The sequence below is a fragment of the Ylistrum balloti genome, unplaced genomic scaffold (assembly GCF_031769215.1).
Source record: "Ylistrum balloti isolate Yb309-2 unplaced genomic scaffold, AGI_CSIRO_Ybal_v1 Utg370032, whole genome shotgun sequence".
NCBI lineage: Eukaryota > Metazoa > Mollusca > Bivalvia > Pectinida > Pectinidae > Ylistrum > Ylistrum balloti.
In genome coordinates, this window is record NW_026782094.1 from 692,249 (window position 1) to 712,693 (window position 20,445).

The 20,445-nt window shown below is 34.1% G+C and overlaps 1 protein-coding gene across 1 annotated transcript; it reads left to right on the forward strand.

Moving 5' to 3' along the window:
- The first annotated feature begins 363 nt into the window (after positions 1–363).
- On the forward strand, positions 364–19,668 carry LOC132548876 (low-density lipoprotein receptor-related protein 6-like). The gene is made up of 20 exons (XM_060212773.1): positions 364–514; positions 5,235–5,685; positions 6,374–6,626; positions 7,050–7,194; positions 7,605–7,718; positions 8,122–8,394; positions 9,084–9,237; positions 9,451–9,585; positions 10,285–10,402; positions 10,511–10,664; positions 11,164–11,283; positions 11,703–11,939; positions 13,533–13,704; positions 13,969–14,099; positions 14,995–15,151; positions 15,330–15,439; positions 15,747–15,866; positions 16,114–16,161; positions 17,545–17,695; positions 18,278–19,668. Exons 1-20 carry the CDS (start codon positions 445–447, stop codon positions 18,423–18,425), a joined length of 3,261 nt encoding a protein of 1,086 aa, XP_060068756.1. The 5' UTR covers positions 364–444; the 3' UTR covers positions 18,426–19,668.
- The last annotated feature ends 777 nt before the right edge of the window (positions 19,669–20,445 follow it).

Genomic DNA, 20,445 nt, shown 5'->3' on the forward strand with positions numbered 1-20,445 from the left:
CATGTCAGTTTCTACCGTAAAGATGATTTAACACCAGTTCGTGCAATTGTAAATTCCAAACATGTCGGACTGTGTAAATATACATGTAATGTGTTAGTTACTGTATTCGACATCATCTATATAGTATTGTGTGTTGACGTTGCCGAATACAGAGACACAAATACCTTAACGTTATCCTTAGATAATCCCGATGTTTACAAGATTATCTCTCGGTCCAATTCTACAGTAAACCCGTATTTATTGTCGCTCTCAAACTAGAACCGGATGTTGTCCTTGTCTCAACATATGATGCGACATTTCCGGCTCTCCGCGTTCGTTTCGTACTTTAGACTTAGCCCCGTATTACGACTTGCCAACTCAAACTTCAAGCAACTATCCTTAGAGTCAGTGTTTAAACGGTAGATGTGACATGTACCCCTCCCACTGAAACAGAAACAGAACCAAATGATCATGTGGCGAGATTTTATTCTAATTTTTGTGTTTTTACTTGGAATAACATTGACATCACGTGCGGGTAAGTACATTAGTTATGATTAGTGGGACACTAATTTTTGCGTAGTATACAAGGGCGGCGTTCTGTAATTTTAAGCACAATACACGAAGTGCGTACGTGATTGATTTGGACATTGCTATTGCGAGAAAACCGATAGAAATCATATCGTGATAACATGTGCGAATGATGTTAAGGTTCAATCTGTAAACAAAATACAGGTATATGGAAAGTGAAAATGGCGGGAAAATCTTTATACGGTAAATAGCTGTAGATGTAACAATATATACCAATCAATTTAAGATAAAAATAAATAAAAATAATGAATCTCTGTCTCAAATGATAAATAAAATAAAATAATAAATAAGTAAATTATGATCTACCGAGTTCCTGGTCCTTAAGACGCAGCCTTGGTGTCATTGTTGGAATTAAGTATATGCACTTAATGACTGCATGTGATGTCAAGTGTACCTCCTCCCCGTAGTTCAGAGGTCTGAAATCACACCAACACTGAGTTTTAACACCCCACTAAGTGTAAAGAGAGACATTGCGTTAAATGTGATATTATGAATAACCGCAACGTGGAGTGATTTAGTGACAGATTTAACACTTGTTACAATTCTGATAAAAAAGTAGAAAAAAAAGAATTAATAGATGTAATAGATAAATAAATAAATAAATAATATTGCGTGTTTGTGCACACAACATTTAATGTCTTATTTTTTTTAAATTCCTTCAAAAATGAAAATATTTCCATCAGTAGTAATATTATTCCATGCACTTAATCGATAATGATATAAACCTTTAGGATTATTAGTCTATATATTGTTGTTTAAGGTTTCATGTCACAACTGATTGAAAAATTAATGGTATCTAAAAATATGCATAAAGTTTTGTACTTCCATTAATTATAAAATCTAAAAGTTTGGACAACAATTTTCTTGCCTTTGTTTCTTTCTCCCGCCCCCTCTTGCTGTAAGAAGGGAAGTGATTGCAATATTTGTTGTAAGATCTTTAATAAATAAATAGATTAATTGATTAATTGATTGCCAATGACAACAGATTAGTGAGCTGATCCGTAATCACTTGTGACGTGTGCCGATCCTTGTGTTGTTATCACATTTACTTTCGGGATAAGAACTCTGTAATCATGTATAAGAGGAAAATCAAAGCCAATGTCTTTGTCTGTAGATTGTAGCACGTGTTGTACATGTACTCAATGCCCTATGACATTTATTTATTTTATTTTGTTTCTGATGTAATCATTTTATATTTCAATTCACTTCTTTATGTATAAGATTCACGCATCTAACCATTTCAAGCTATATATCAAAACATATTTCCGAATGCCAAATTATTTGAAGTTTATACAGGAATGAAAATCCCAGTAAATAGGATGCTGTCAATAATGTGGCCTGGTTTATTATGAAATGTGTGGTTTGAGCCCCACTACCCCACCCCCACCCCCACCCCAGCCCCCACCCCCATCCCCTCATATCTCTCAACTCCCGTATTCCTTTTAATGTCTTTAAGTCGTTCTTGTTTATGTCTTTGGCACGAAATGTTTTCCGAATTGCTATAGATGGTATATGCGACGGGTCTCGCGTATGTTGTTCTATGAGATAGTCACCAGCCACTTCGAGGAGATCCAGCCTCGAAATGACCTTATGTATAGACGGGTCGATAGACACAGCGAACAAATTATACTATTTTATCGCGGTATTTTTTCTGTGTTCATTCTTAAGTATACTACGCAATCGAAAGTAAATCTATTTCTGTGCTCATACTTTCTCTTTTACTACCACACATTAATTTAGACATACAGAGAGCTGTGAACAGTACATCACATAAATAAGACCTACAGAGAAACGTACCTACGATATGTATATTTGGAATACGTTTCAACGTGGTTTTCCAGTGTCGTTTGAAACACTTGAAGAACCGTAAGATAACTTCCTGTTCTAAATCTGAAGTTAATTGCATCCTGTACATCTTTTCTTTTCTTACACGTGTCTGGAGTGCTCTATATAGGTCCAAGTACATACCACATAATTGTCTAGTTTTATGTTCTTTATAGAATAAGCTATGGTAATGTGACGCACTCGATTGTGTCTGAAAACGATCCAGAGCCTTTTTTCGAATTCAAAAACATAATAGTATTATTTATTGATCAGGCAGCAGGTCTCGAGTGACCTTTTACGATAACCCTTTGCGCGTCGTCGTCTGTAATCATATCTTAAACAATTACCAGTTATTACTTCTTCTCATGAACATATGGAAAGATTCTGACAACTTTTTACACAAAGATTTCATGTACAAAGGTGAACTGGTTTTTAATTATAGTGCCCTAGCTCCAAGAGACCCGAAAGGCTAAGCCAATGAGAGCCACAATGGTTTCTTTACAGTCATATATAGTAAAATCAGATATTTTTATGAATGGACGAGAATTAAGGTTCTTTACCGAAGGTATGGATTTCATAGCTTCAGGAACAAATATGTCATTCGGAAAAAGGTGAAATTTTGCGACATTTTATGTTGGAAAACCATATTTTTGTTCGTTTTATTATACTCTCTATCAGAAATATCTCAAATTGGGTTGGTAAGAATTTTAGTGACTACACTTTGATGATATATATATTTTGACACGAGTATGACCTGACATGGGTCAAATGAGGCCATATTGGCTTAAATTTGCTTGGAATTTCAAAAAAAAAAAAAAAAAAATAAATAATAAAAAAAAAAGATGGGAAGAAATAGTCACAAATAGATGGATTGGCCCTAGGTGCATTATCAGCAATGTTAATTCCATAATCCCAGCTTCTCAGATTTACCCGTAGGAAAGCTGTCCATTTACTTCGGTTTATGACAAAATGATGAATTTAACGTAAAATATGTTTGGAAGTTGTGGGATAACAATAAACTGGCCAAATAAAGGGTTTGACATTTGTGAGATTACAATAAACTGACCCAATAAAGGGTTTGACATTTGTGAGATTACAATAAACTGACCCAATAAAGGGTTTGACATTTGTGAGATTACAATAAACTGGCTCAATAAAAGGTTTGACATTTGTGAGATTACCATAAACTGACCCAATAAAGGGTTTGACATTTGTGAGATTACCATAAACTGACCCAATAAAGGGTTTGACATTTGTGAGATTACCATAAACTGACCCAATAAAGGGTTTGACATTTGTGAGATTACCATAAACTGACCCAATAAAGGGTTTGACATTTGTGAGATTACAATAAACTGACCCAATAAAGGGTTTGACATTTGTGAGATTACCATAAACTGACCCAATAAAGGGTTTGACATTTGTGAGATTACAATAAACTGACCCAATAAAGGGTTTGACATTTGTGAGATTACAATAAACTGACCCAATAAAGGGTTTGACATTTGTGAGATTACCATAAACTGACCCAATAAAGGGTTTGACATTTGTGAGATTACCATAAACTGACCCAATAAAGGGTTTGACATTTGTGAGATTACAATAAACTGACCCAATAAAGGGTTTGACATTTGTGAGATTACAATAAACTGACCCAATAAAGGGTTTGACATTTGTGAGATTACAATAAACTGACAAAATAAACGGTTTGTTATGTGACATTTGCGATTATGTGGTGAAAACGTTTTGCAAAATGTAATAATCACATGATATTGTGTGATTTTCAAAAAAATGTTTTAAGAAACATTGTTGGGAAACATACTGAGAATATTATAGTCATTGAAGACAAAGTCAAATGGTACGCAGTTTCCGACAGTGAATACTTTAGTGCTATCTTTGATTCCAGTATACATATATAAGTACATGTACTTGTAATATGAAGGCAATTTTAGGATCCTTGTAAATGCGTACATATTCTTTTACGATATTACTAGACGTATTTTAACGTTCACTTTATCAAGTTGTCATCAGGCACCCAGTCTATATATATACTGTATACATGATAATATTCGCGGGATCTTAGTTTCAATATATTCACAGCCAATAACGCAATTATATGTATCAAATGAACCCAGTGAGCATTACTACAGCGAATGAATTAACTGTTATGCCTGTACACACCGACACCTGCTTATAGATATGCATGCAATATATTATCCGTTAACTTCTAGGGGCAACCGCGAAATATTAGCCTCGCGAAACAGAGCCGCTATATAGTAGACAAGATAATGCTAAATCTATGCAGCACTTATCACTTTTACTTATATCACTTATGGTTATCAGATTTACTCACCGAAGACATGATACTGCCTGCAGGCTAATCGATTTGAGAAATACAGTTTTTTTTATAACTTTATACTCTATTCCAGACCTAGATAGATGCATTGACATATCACCATGTAGGTCAGTTTTTAATTGATCATCAGCACTTACCTGCCTCGTGTCGGAAATTTAGAAAGAATATTTATTAAGATTCTTTTGGAAACTCAAACTTATAAGATAGTTACAAAGTTTTAAAAATGTTTTGATAATGTCATGTTTTACACGAGAAAAGGTTTGATATTTGTGAGAACATAATTATCTGTATCTGTATCACGGCTTTAGCATTTGATAAGTTTAAACTTGGAGATCTAACAGATTATGCAAAGAATTGCGTACACAGTTTCTATATAATCTTATTATATGTTATAGAGAAAGTACCCCTTTAATATCGAAGACGGAGAAACGATTTTCTGTCTTAATGGATTTCTTTTAAATTAGAAATGATCTTTCTATTTTGACAGTTCGTCATGGTCCAAATCTTATATGGGCGATGCACCCTGCAAGTGGAAATGGGGTTTCTCGGATAATGGCTATTGAAGGTGATCCTGAAGAATGGGTCTTGACAACAAACGTGACTGTTCGCCATATAAGTGCTCCACATTCGGGATGGCAATTCCGAGGTATTGCGTTCCATTACGACATGGGGATTCTGTTCTGGACGGAGAGTAGTAACAAAAGAGTGCAGGGACTGACTCTAAATGGGAGCGTTTCCACCACGACCCTGTTCACCAGCACGTCCAGCGAAGTAGATGGTGTGGTGGTGGACTGGATATCTAATAATTTATACTTCGCGGATGCTAAGTATAACTGGATAACACTAGTCGCCATCAACAGTACGGAGAACTTCTATAAGAAAATCGTTAATACAGGTCTCGATAAACCTCACGGCATTGCTATATATCCACAGAAAGGGTAGGTATACTGCCCTAGGGTGGAACGAGTTTTGGAGTTTCCTCAGTTCTTTGGGATGGGATTCAGGGTTATCAGATCTTCCTAGATTGTGGCGAGTTTTAGAGTTTCCAGATCAATTTTTGTCGGTGCAGATTGAAGTTTCACCAAACATATATATTTATGTAGCGGTCGTGTCCATCCTCCCTATTTCGGAAGGAGTTCAAATGTTTTACTTTGAATTAAGACTAGAATGTTAGTAAACCCCCCTAACAAGTCGTCATAATAACAATCCAGTAGACCTATTGGTAAAACAGTTTTGAGTTTGTTTTAATGAATTATTTTTTTCTGATTTTCATCAGAAGTTTTATCAATTGGTTAATTTGTGAATTCAATTTGACCATTGACAACCTGTCTTCGAAAATTTAAAAAGAAAAAAAGTTGATAAGCATATTTTAGATATCACTCCTATACACACATTGTTATTGATAAGAAATGAAATTGGTTTTAATGAAATTGGTTGACTTTCCATGTTTTCTGCTTGATACGATATTAAGATTTGTTGCATAAGTATATTAAGCCGTGTAACAACATTTAAGACCAGTTTTTAATATTTGGTGAGTGTTCTATGGACAAGAACCAATTCCATTAAAATCACTTCTGACAGTTAGCACAGTAAATAAATACATATATACAATTTGTTGTTTTGTAGTTACTTATTTTGGAGTGATTGGGGATACCAACCGAAAATAGAAACTTCCGACCTCATCGGAAACAACCGACGCACATTGGTATCTAATGACCTTGTACACCCACGTGGTCTAGCTGTCGACCAATCGATGAACAAACTATACTGGGTAGACAGTGGAAAGGACACGATAGAACGGGTAGACTTTAACGGAAACAACAGAAAAACACTAGTTCAACTCCAGGGCACCAACTTTTTCGGAATTGCTCTTTATAAAGTAAGTTTAGAAATACAGCTAGGGTCATTATCCCTCCGGGAACCTGCAGATTTGCGTTTGTTGTTAAGCGACATTACTGTTAGTTTCAGACATCAAAATAGGTCTCGCACATTCGTACTACCAAGAAACATGTAGATATGTAATCCATTGTTTGTAATGTTATGCACGTTTCATGGTATTTCTTTTACCAACAGTGTCTTTTGTTGATAGACAATGCATGAAAAAGCTCTATACTGTTACATAGCCTCATCTTGTGAGAATCGGTTATCAGGTTTAGAAAAATCCCCCAACTTTTGAATTATTGCTTTATGGATAAAAAGTTCTGATTCCAGAAATGGCTTTACACTGAAATGTTTATCAGTTCGATATCAACAACAATATTATAAAGGAGTTATGTCTCATGCAGTGTTGTTTATCTCACAGAAATATATCTTTGTGACGGAACAAGTGGAAGGTCATTTACGAATTTACGACAAAAATACCGGCATTAAATACATTGATTATCAGCTGGGTCATCGTCCTTACGGCATCGTCATGTACCACGAGGACCTACAACAAGGCAACAGAGGTAGGATCCTTTGTGTAAACTTTTCAGTGTTTTTAGAGTATCATTTTGCTGGTTTCTGTCAAAAGAAGCTGATGTGTTTTGGCCGATGTAAAGACCCATTGATATTGTCATCAATTTTTGAGTTACATGCATAATCAGATTATTTTTGTGCGCAGTTGAAATGGCATACTCTTTGTCAACTTAGTTTGCTATTCATTTGAATTTTAAAGATGAAATACGTAAGATACATATATGTATTCAATTTAAATATAGCCATATAGATATATTTCACCAGTAACAAAACTTGTATTTGTGAGTTTAAAGCATTATCGTACACACCTAAAGTTAAGAAAATTCGATGTTGACATAGAAATCATCATACGAAAATGAAATATTCACTTTCACTGTTTTTTTCACTGTTGGTTTTTCAGATGAATGTAAATTACTCGGTTGTGAGCAAATTTGTATAAATAATCCTCCTTTCGGTGCCTCCTGTTACTGTGGCGACGGTTACACCCTTAAAGACGATCAGAAAACGTGCGTAGGTATGTCACTCATGTGTCAATGTATCAGGCTTTTTTTCAGTTTAAAACATTCCCTCTTGTTCAGTGTATATAGTTGTATGTATCCGATATTTTTACTAATTAATTATCGATTCTCTATTAAATGACCTATGCTCTTTCTAGGGATACAAAAGTTATCTGTTATTAAATTTCACGCATATTTTCGCAAAATGATTATTTAATTATATGCAAAACGCACATGTATAACTTGACTATATCTTTAATGCTTTTGACTTTTTTCATAATGAAAGATAAACAAAATCGCTTTCTTTGAAATCTATATTAATGGATGTTATATCATCGATATACTGTTGTTATTTATCTTCGAAAAACCATAGTTAATATTGAACAACACGTGGTCAAATATTTCAATGCGATGTTCCAGAAAGTGACTACTTCATTCAGCCTGCTCACATTTACGCCATTGGGGACGCCATATGTCAGTACCCTGTTAACCTGGCGGATATGTCGTTAGTCGACGTCACAATGGATAAACAATGCTTTATGAAGAGCGGAAAAGGGTTCACGGCGCTAACATACGACGCCAATGCAAAAGTACTCTACTACACTGCCAACATCACCAACAGTATCGGTACCGTCCAACTTAAGAAGGGGGCTTACACCGACACCGTCATCCGGGGGCTTGGTGACGTCAGAGGTATGCCCAAACAAGTTTTTCAAGATGCATGTAATATTCATCCTGTTGAAATTCATTTAAGATAGAGTTTTGGAAAACTTATTAGAAATACAGATTTCACACGTAAAAAAGTGGAAATTTGAATTCTATAAAGTATTACATTTACGTATGTCAAGGTAAGTAACACTGTCTATTTCTCCAAATGGGAATTCATTTAAAACAGCGAAATCAAGGGTACAATAACAAGCAATAACGAGCACAGAACATAGTCCATATAGCAAATAAAAATACAATATTTCCAAACGAAGTCAAATTGACAAGCAAAGTTCTACCATTGTGCATCATTCTGTAACTTCCGAAGAATATATGAAAGAAACATATCACCTTTTGGTACTTAAGCGTTACATGCCGTAGAACCATTTAAAGGTTTTATGTTGAACTATCATCCAAAATGCAATGCCAATTTCATACATTTTGAAAACTTGGCAAAGTTCAGACCCTAACAGATTAGCCTTGACCATTTCACATTTCTGCTCCCCGCCCCCTTCCCCCTCCCCCTCCGCACCCTGTTCGATATCCGAAAAGCAGTGAAAGAAGATGCAGCTAAATGTAATTGCATACTTTAAATATCATACGTTAAGATTTACGACATTTACATCATCTATAACTATCACTTGTACGCTGTAACCTTTTTTTTTTTATTCAAACAGGTATGGCACTTGACTGGACGACGTCTACGCTGTACTGGACTGACCGCCAGTTCAAACATATTATGGTTGCTAAGACAGACGGTCGTTACCAGAAAACTATTATCGACACTGATCTAGAGGAACCACTAGGCATAGCTGTACATCCTGAACGGGGGTACGTGGCTCTATAACATATATATCTTTAAGAAAATTCTAGGACATTATATGGTTTTTGGATAAGGAGAACAACGTTTATTCCAAGTCTTTCTTTTATTCCTAAAATATCATTGTAATCCGTTGTTTTTATGAATATATTGAATAATTGTTTTTCTTTATTTTCTTGATACTTTGAAGCCTCACTAATGATGGAACTTTGCCTGTTTTATAGGACGATGTACTGGACTGACCCCGGAAGACAAGTTATAGAAATGTCCTACATGAATGGAGACTCTAGAGCAGAGTTAGAAATCTTCAGCGGAGTCCGGCATCCGAATCATCTCTGTATAGACTTCCATACAGATAAGTGAGTTGTTGAGGATTTTACGAATAGAACGATGTTTAGGAATTTACATCTGTTTGGGAACAAAACAAACAGGACAGGCATTATACAGGACATTGCATTTTTCTCTCTGGTTATTCCTGTAGTCGCAAAGGAAGCTGTAGCTGTGTTCATACTATTTATAAAACATTTACAAACATGTTGAAATCAGACAATATTTCATTATTGGCCGATAACTTTGAATTTTGTTTCCATGTAAACCTATCGGTACAAAAACAAATATTTAGAGCCCGCCTTACAATCATACAGATTATTGTAAAGTTTGATTAAATTCTGTCCTTTAGTATTCGAGAAGCATGGCTCTAAAGATATATATATATATATGAAATAACGAGACGGGACGAAAAAATAACCAATTCGTTTGGAGATGATATTAAAATATATTTATTTACAACCGTAAAGATAACAACAAGACGATACATACATAGAATTTGATGGAAAATATGAAATAATGGAATTATTTTAATTATTCATTTTAACAACTATAATCTGGAGTTGTCCCAACACTTTCTCTCCGATATCCATAATCAATGGTTTATCCAGTTCAGTGTAGCAGAATATACTTGGCATGTTCCGAGCGTTTATGTTTAGTTATCGTGAACTGTTACTGTACTATCTTTTTTCACTTACTACCACGACCAATGCTGCTATCTTGTTTTTCAGACTTTATTGGTCGGATTCCGAGCTGTTCCAAATTGGAAGTTATGACCTGAAAGATGGCATTGTTGCAATTGCTTACTCCCAGCAGTCTGCAAAATTCTTTGGCATCAGTGTCTACCAGGTAAGGTACATATAACAATTAAGATATTGCTGTTTTAGAATATAATCTACATCATCGAAGGATATTTCCTTAGTTAAAATTATAACTAAAACTGTTCTCCACGAGCAGGACTACATCATATGGACAGATACAGACAAGATGAACGGCATTCATGTGGCAGACCTCAACACAGGAACAAAAAAGCGCGGAATTCTTCACCCTCAGGTGGGCGTGTCTGCAGACCTCATTACATACGACCTTTCAAATCAGCCAAACTTAACAGGTATTACAAAATACTGCAATCCCTTTATCCGGAAGCACAGCAAAAAAAAAATGTAATTTTAATGTTTGTGGACCTGACATTAGCGTGCATATTTGATTATCGCAACATCACTCGACAACAACTCTAAATGATATTTTACTGTTCCAAAGTCACAATATCAGTCGACATTATCGTCGTTTGATCCTAGTTATTGTAAGATTAGAAAATGCGTTTTCTCCTCCGGAACACCTGTTCTTATTCGCATTGTACTTTTATTGACTGTGCGTTTGGCTTACGATTATGTTAGCATGGTGATATTTTTTTGTTGTTTTTTTATTATATCAGACATACAATAGTGTTCGACTTTTTCCGGATGTGTTAATCGAAAACCCTTACGATACATATAATAAGTTTAAGCAAGTAATTTAAGGAGAAATGAGACATGTTACGTTCGTTAAACGCTTTTTGGACAAACCCTTGTCATGTTACATTGATGAATGCGTGTTTTTGTCCATTGAAGGGTCTTGCGCAAATTCACCGTGTGACCAACTTTGTCTTCCAAACTCACCGACAACTTCCTTTTGCGCATGTGGAATTGGATTTGAATTAGATGACGTCGATATGAATAGATGCACATCCAGTAAGTATATATATCTGAAATATTAGACATGAAAGGAAATTTATATGTTTTATATCTATTTTCATTGTTCATTTTTTATTCTTCAAATATACAATTTTTGTTAGTGAAAACACAGTTTTTCATTTTGTGTTATTGTCTTCCAAACCATATTCATGATAACTTTTTCATGAATTTAAGCTTATGTATAAAATACCTGACACACAACTAAGATTGATGATAGTTTAAAAAAAGTAAAAAGAACTCGGTCTTTTTTGTTTTTTGGTTTTGTTTTTCGTTTTTGTTTTTCAATTTCTCCATTTCTTTGAAAGTTCTAATACATTGTATAGTTATCAAGGTTTTAATTTAAATGTTTGCTGTCTAACGTACCACAGCATTAATTCGGAGTCTTTTCTAACCTTTTCATCTCTTTGAATTTTAAGGCTTGCTGTCTGACAACTTCTTGATAGTGTCCGATTCTCACCAGAGACACATGTACCAGATCGGGTTAGAGGATCAGAGTGTCCACGCTATTCCACTCCCAAATCTGTACCGCCCAATAGCTCTGGATTATGACTCGCTATTTGAAAAGCTTTACTGGACCGACAATATGGCCAAACTAATTAAGGGTGCTCACATAAATTCACAGACGGAGTTCACACTTCAGATTCTTACGAATGGTTTGTATAATTAAATTTAGAGGCAGTATTGTCGTATATCATTTCCGCGTCTCTGTAAATCTGAACATAAAAATCCAGCCTTTAGGAAAACACTACACTGTGTTTTCAAAGACTGAATAATTGCTAGTTATGTTATTGATGAGCATTAAAGATGCTATATATAATTAGTGACAAGTCGTTGTTATTCTGGAGCTAACGCTGTCATTGTCAGTGTACATCTACATATATTTATGCTGAAGGAGCACAGCAGTACTTTAGCACGTTTTGAATACTACAAAATTTCTTTACTATTACGTTCAAAATATGAGTGAATGTTTGAATAAGCAATTTTAGATGTTGTATTTATCCGTCAGCTTAGCGTCAACGTCGGATGGACGAATATGCAACAACAAAGTTGTTAAAGTTTTCAATGTCTGACTTTCAATCAATGCTCAGGATATATATATAATACGTTTCTTTGCCTTTAGATCGAAGCCATGTGGGTATTGCAATGGTACTATGAAGAATACTTAATTTCGATATTCATGACTTAATTCCGATATTCATGACTTAATTCCGATATTCATGACTTAATTCCGATATTCATGACTTAATTTCGATATTCATAGCATAATTCCGATATTCATAGCATAATTCCGATATTCATGACTTAATTCCGATATTCATAGCATAATTCCGATATTCATGACTTAATTCCGATATTCATAGCATAATTCCGATATTCATGACTTGATTCCGATATTCATGACTTAATTCCGATATTCATGACTTAATTTCGATATTCATGACTTAATTTCGATATTCATGACTTAATTCCGATATTCATGACTTAATTTCGATATTCATGACTTAATACCGATATCCATGACTTAATTTCGATATTCATGACTTAATTCCGATATTCATGACTTAATTTCGATATTCATGACTTAATACCGATATCCATGACTTAATTCCGATATTCATGACTTAATACCGATATCCATGACTTAATTCCGATATTCATGACTTAATACCGATATCCATGACTTAATTCCGATATTCATGACTTAATTTCGATATCCATGACTTAATTTCGATATTCATGACTTAATTCCGATATTCATGACTTAATTTCGATATTCATGACTTAATTTCGATATTCATGGCTTAATTCCGATATCCATGACTTAATTCCGATATTCATGACTTAATACCGATATCCATGACTTAATTCCGATATTCATGACTTAATACCGATATCCATGACTTAATTCCGATATTCATGACTTAATTTCGATATCCATGACTTAATTTCGATATTCATGACTTAATTCCGATATTTATGACTTAATTTCGATATTCATGACTTAATTCCGATATTCATGACTTAATTTCGATATTCATGATTTAATTCCGATATTCATGACTTAATTCCGATATTCATGACTTAATACCGATATCCATGACTTAATTCCGATATTTATGACTCACTTACATACAAATAAAATCTAAACTATCCTTTTCCTGTTTTAGACTTTAATCTTTTTCTTTAACCTAAACGTAGTGCAAATAGCCGTGTTTGTGACGTCTTTTTGTTGACCCACCTTCTAGTGTCTGTTATTGACGGGATTGCTGTGGATTATATCAACCGTCTTCTGTTCTACACCAACACTGGTCTCAACACCATTACTGTTATCTCCCTTGCACGGACCAGACTCAGCCGGACTGTTGTATATGAAGACCTCGACCAGCCTAGAGATATTGCCGTTCACCCACTTGATGGGTTAGTTTTCATTCAGACATTGCATTTCAACCCATGGATGAGTAGATACAATTGTAATTTGAATATTGAAGTTGTTCTTAAAGTTTAGAAATCCATTCCCTTGCTTCCGTCGATAAGAAGGTCAGTTTAGTGAATGAAGTTTCAAGCCCAAACCCGGTATAAACGCTAAACTATGAATTACCAATGTTACATCACAGTTTATAGAAAATTAGGAATTATGTTGCTTCATTCATTCGCTTGACTATTTAGCTGTTAATATTACAGTCGGATTTTCTGGACCGACTGGGGACGTCAACCAAAAATCGAAACTGCCAATATGGACGGATCAGAGAGAGCGGTTCTAGTCAACCTCACAGAAAAGTCTTGGCCAAACGGAATAGCTGTCGACTACACAGGTAGATGGCTGCAATATTCGCCTGTTTAATGGGAAATCCTGTTTCCTGTAAGATTTGGATTCTATCTTATTTTTGGAACTGCAGTAGGCGTGGCTACAAGCGCCAACCGATCTGCTTCATTATATTGAATTATATATCAACATAGATTGGATAAATATTTTGTCAGTTTGTCATTTTTTTTCTATTTTTTTAACCGTGGAAACAGTTTTGTCAGCACCCTCTTTTCTCACTACTTTTACAAATACATTCTGTAATTTTTTAAATATATTATTCATGTGTCACTGAATCTAATATTTTCGACAAAAGGGGATTACTTACCTCCATAGCAAACCCCTGGCTAAAATTAGATTAAGAGTTTTACTGTTTGATTCGATAAAACGATATCGCGGCTGCTTGAGCGTCGTTTTGATAGACGTAAGCTCCGTGATGTTAATAAATTAATTAGGTGTTATTCATCAGTAAAATCTATGTTTTGATTATTTCTCGTTGAAGATGACATTACTTACTTTTAATATCTTTTTAAAGACCTCTGTGTAACTATTTTAAGTTTAAAGTTAAAGTGGTCTTATTTACTTAGAGTTTGAATTTCTTTTTGCATGTCGGATTTTTTATTTATCTATTTATTTACTATTTTGTAAACGTGCTAATAGCCTATGATTTGAAAAATGTCAAAGAATGGTTATTGACTGCTGTTAAGGATGAACTACAAAAGGGATGAAGACCGCCCATATAACATATTTCGGTATTCTATCAAAATGCGTCATACAGTCTAATGTTTGTGATGTGCTGTTATATATATATAATAGAATATTTGCTTGTTTCCCCTTTTTATGAAAAAATGATCTAATAAAAAACTATTCTTAATAACCGAAAAGTCCATTTTTTAATTATTCAGAAAGGAAAATCTATTGGGTGGACGCTAAATACGACAAAATTGAGGTTATCGACATCAATGGCCAAAACCGGAAGACAGTTATTGAAGAACCCAACAGTCACTACTTCGGGATAACTGTTCTTGGAAACTTCCTTTACGTCACAGACTGGAAACGAAAGTAAGTTCATGGAAATCTGAAGAACTGTTATGTCAAGCATATTTATCATATTGCGTTTGTTACTCCTAATGTAGCAGATACGTTGATTCGTGAAAAGCTTGTAAAAACGTACTTTCTATTGTGATACAAATTCGATTATTACTGTTGATAACGTTACTAGTTTGTATTTTTTTTTCAGTGCCGTTTCCCGACTGTTAAAGACTGGAGGAAATATGGAGCAGATCGGACCGTCTAGTTTTTCTAGGCTTAATGGTATAGCTGCCTACAGTAGTGACTCCGTGCTGAAAGGTAAGTAGACGACTTAGACGGATGCATATATATGTAACGACAAAGATAACCATCTTAAGATAATACATTTGTAACTCAACTATAAGAACAAAATCAAGCTTCTCACTAGTTTTTGATGATGAAGTCTTGCGCTTTAAATAACTTTAGAGTTAAAGTCGGCAAAATCAGATAAAAGAAACATAGGTAAACAAAATTCACCTGAAGAACAAAAGAAAGAGTTCAACTCAACAGATTCTATCTTATGAAATAATATTGGAAGGTCACCAGCTATATTTGTTGTGTCTTTTACGGATTTTCTTATTTACAGGAAGGAACGCATGCTTCGACCACACATGTGACCATCTTTGCCTTCCGAAACAGAACCTTAAATATACATGCGCATGCGCAGACGACTACGTGTTATTGGGTGACCGGTGTATTTCATCAGGTAGAAATTATTACATATTCTGAAATAAAATATTGACATGGTCATATAACATATTCAATCAATATTTCGTCTTTTCAAGGTATACAAAAAACTTGAAATTTGTACTATCTAATTTCTTATTGGTTAATAACGTATTCAAACTAATCTGTTACAGGGTAGTTTTCGAACCGGTGGACGTTTTCAAGTATTAGATTAAATATATAATGAGTTATTTATGTCGCTATGTTTTTTTTTTTTTTTTTTTTAGAAATTCCAAGTAACAAGACGACTGAGCCGGCGACTGTGACAGTATCAGGTTGGTGGTTTGGTTGTAGTTCTTGAATAGATTTAAGCGAAACTAATATATTTTTTCTTGATGGATGATAATGATTACTTTTATCGGCATTGTACAGAAAGAACAGAAAGACAAAATGTTTCTATTTACAAGGCTTCACAAATACAAACAGATTATAGATGAACAGGACATACGCTATCTGTTATTGCAATGGCTTTATCAGAACCCAACACCATAATAAAAAACACATAAAATACACGAAGTGAATACAAGACAAATAAAACAAGATGGTATATCGTCTTCTTAATCGAAAACACCCGCCTTATAAGTTATCTAGCAATCGTTTGTATCTAACTGTGAAATTACAAAGAATATTGTCAAGCCTTATTGTCCGCTCATTTCATCAATGCTGCGGTTGGATTTTAGTATTTTCTGAGCTTGACTGTATTGCAAACATTTCTGGCGGATATATGTGACCGACAGGGGTAAACCTTTTTACAGAAAATACATCATCAATATATTTAAAAGTGAAGCTGAGTGATATAGCAAAGTGTTTTTCCTGTTTTTACCAATTCTGCGATAAACTCTGCCTCTTTTTGAAATGTTACTCGTAGGTCAACCAGGATAGAAGAAAAGTAATTTATGAATTGATATAATGAATGTGCAAATAAGTTGAAACAAAAAGTAATTGTTAGAGATTTATTGACCATATCCGTTATATTTACCCACCACAATTGGTAATCAAGGCCACGACAGACTACATCAGCTACTAATCTCGATCTTTTCCAACAATGACAACTTTCCACAAAGTTGTATGATAAACGTGATGATTTTAAGTTTTCCTATTTTGAATATTCCATTTCTGGATAGCAACAATTCTGAATCCGAAAACTAGGATGTTCACATTTCGCAGTTTATTCAAGGGCTTGTTCCAAAATATCACGTTTTTCTTGCAAAAATGTCGGAATCTAACAAACTAAAGCACCAACACAGGGTATCATGCAAAGCAGGTTGGTGAAAATTATAGAAGGGAGAAGTTTAATTCTTCTCAAAGTGCTTCTAATATGGGATTATTCTAATAGTGCTTTATGAAGTTGTTACATTATTGTAAAGTATGATAGTTCGATTGTTTTTATACTTGCTTTGTTTAATAGGGGACTAAGATTTACTTGGCGGGTGTCGTCGAAGAAGCAGAAGACACTTATTCCTCCACAAATACTTGGTCATCATTTCCTTTTATTGTTTTAAGAATCTCTGCATATACTTTTCTCTTGTTTATAGTTTGCTCAAGTTTCATTTAAATTGAGTTTTATTTAAGATGCTGGTATCGTGTCAGTGATTATTTTGATGTTTTTTGATAACGTTTAATATATCGTTTATTTTAAAATCAAAGCCATTTCAAAGTTCCAGATGTGAGTAAACCATCCGTGGGTACGGTGAAAGGGCGTTCAGACTCTGCCAAAGGCTTGCATGTCGGAGCTATTGCAGCCATCGCCAGTGTTGGCGTGTTGGTCGCCATAGTTGCAACAATAGCCAGTATTTTCCTATACCGCAAGTGAGTGCAATAACATTAAAGACAAAGTAAGGTTTTAAATGTTAATACTGTGTGACAATCTCGTCCGATGTGATTTTGAAATACGACTTCTCTTGCTGGTATAGTCAGGGCATGTCTATCACCGATGTGATTTGTCACTGGTATAGTGAAGTCTTGTCTATCGTCTAGTTATGAATTAAACATATTATTAATAAAATGAAGACATGTTTTTCGTCTAGCTAGCCGATATGAATTAAACATATTATTAGTACAGCAGAGACGTGTCTATCGTCTAGTTAGTTGATATGATTTTAAAGTGTTACTAGTACAGTCAAGGCGTATAACACTTATTCTGTCATCTCATTCTAAGCCATCTTTCAATAGAAGTCATTTCAGTAGTAGCTTTAAACTTCATGAATCAGAAATCACACGTATTTTGTATATAAATCTATATACGTCAACGTTCACTAGCTTACTCTTGTTGTTTCATTAATATCAATATATATAACTTATCTCATTATATATTTAATCTCATCATATATTGTTATTTGATTAATTTAGAAATTACGTTAGGAATATAATATTTTCTTCTTTCTTTTACAGATATAAAGATCAGTTTATTCACCATAATCGTTTAGTTGAGGACAACCAAGTGGATTCGTTCTATAGGATCACATTTCCGGATAATAAGGATGAGCCAATGGTAGACTCTGGTATAGTAAATCCAGGCTACAAACAGACAGATAGATAAAGAGTAAGAATCAAAGTATAAAAGTCTAATGGACCAGAATCCCATCATTAACTTTTATAGTGTTTGGAAAACGGCTGAAATTTGATGGAATTAGCTACAGAGTGAGCGCTAGTGTTTTGAAAATATTATGTTGCCAGGGAATAGTTCTGCACAGATCTTGTCAACTTGAAGTCCATGAGGATAACTAATGCATTACCTGTCAATTTATTCGACGGTGAACATTTATGACCTTTCTTTCATGTTCTATGACCTACATCGAGAGTACCAATATCGAGGCAATAGCATTAATTTCTTCTCTGTTTTCATAGTCAATGGCTAATTTGAGGCGCCTCGATTAGTCCTTGTTATCTGAACTTTTGTAAAGTTAAATGTAAATATTATATATGTATATATGAGAAGTTGTAAATGTTGGACAAAACTTGTATATCGTATGAAAAATATTCTGTATGTAAATATTTTGTGAGTTTTAGAAAAAAATATGTGCACGTGATACAGCATATATCTAGTCATGATTCCCTACTTACCATACCATGGTGTTACTTTCCTATGACTAACATTAGTGTACGCTAATGTATTTCATTTTTCATCACCATTTACTGTTTCCTTTCTTCCTTTTGAGTTTAACATTTTGAATTGTAACTAAGTAACTCCCATCGAAATGTTTTCTTTTGTAACCAAGCAAGGACTCGACAGCAAAAGGGAGAAGATGAACTATGGAATTCATAATGGTCATAACTTATGCATCAGTCTCTAACTAATGACTGTTGTTAAAGTCATGTTATATAACTCAATGTTTCATTAAAATAGAAAAGCGAACCTTGGCGTGCACTTTCTTCTCTGTATTACTATTATCAAAATGTTTATAACGTAAATTTACAGCCATGTTTGACATTGTCAAGTCATTTATCTGTTTTTATTAGGGGAAAGTTCGAATCCAAATTTTACTGATGAAAGGTGTGGTATCTACGAATAATTAGTTAATACACAAATGTAGACGCAAATTTGATTTATAGATTAGATACTTTACATAAATTTGAGGAAACACTAGTCACTATTTGTTACGATAGTAAGACTTTCCGAGAATCAGATAAGAAAAGAATATTTTGAAATGTTAAAATATTTTGATAAGGATTTGAACCAGTAGAGCAATATGGTTAATACATAGTGTTATGTGTAGGAGTAGCAGGAACTCGGGTACCATTACGAGTGTTACTGAAATACATGAAAAAAAAACATGTAAAAAGAGATTGTAATTCATTTTTGGAGTTGAAGTGATCTAAGAGTCACTCTCTTGAATACCTATGAATTATACTTACGTAATTACTTCAGTTGAAAAGTAAATAATAACCAATCCTTTGATTAGAGACCGAAAATTCGGATTTTAATCTCTCTTTAAATCCACTTCTTAATTTGTGACCAAACATAATTTACATCATTCTCTGGTCCCAAATAAAGAAGGATTGTTCCAGCCGATGATGTAATAAAGCAACGTTATTCGAATGTGTGTTCCCATCTGGTCATTCTCGCTTTTACGCGGCTATACACTAAGAACTATGGATCCTTTTGATGCCATTTTGTAAACCGTCAATACCATTATTTGCATACTACAGAATGAAAAACAAATTATGTATGGTAACTAAAAGAGAACCCGTTGCTTCAATTCCTGTATCTGGCAAAGTTAAAAGAATTCATATATTCATGAATGCCATTCAATTTTGATATTACACTAAGACAAAAAATGTTGTTTTAGTTGTATTTTAATAATTCATTTACCAATGATATATACATAATTTGTTAGTTGAGAAGTCTATATAAAATACGTTGCAAATCAATCCAATCTCAAGAAACGTTGTTCCCATGTACAAGACACACAGTTGTGGTATACCTTCATTCTACAAATCAATCACAAGGTCACAAAAGGTGTCAAATTTCTAAGTATGTAAGTATTATAAATATATTCATTTCCACATCTTCCACTTGTCTCTTACTCATAACAGTGTTAGTCTAATCCAGTCAGTGC

Excerpts from the sequence above, each read along its gene's own strand:
- LOC132548876 (XM_060212773.1), top strand. The coding sequence starts at position 445 with ATGATCATGTGGCGAGATTTTATTCTAATTTTTGTGTTTTTACTTGGA. Across the intron at positions 9,586-10,284 it reads ATAGACTTCCATACAGATAA|ACTTTATTGGTCGGATTCCG; the intron begins GTGAGTTGTTGA and ends CTTGTTTTTCAG. Across the intron at positions 11,940-13,532 it reads ACTTCAGATTCTTACGAATG|TGTCTGTTATTGACGGGATT; the intron begins GTTTGTATAATT and ends CCCACCTTCTAG.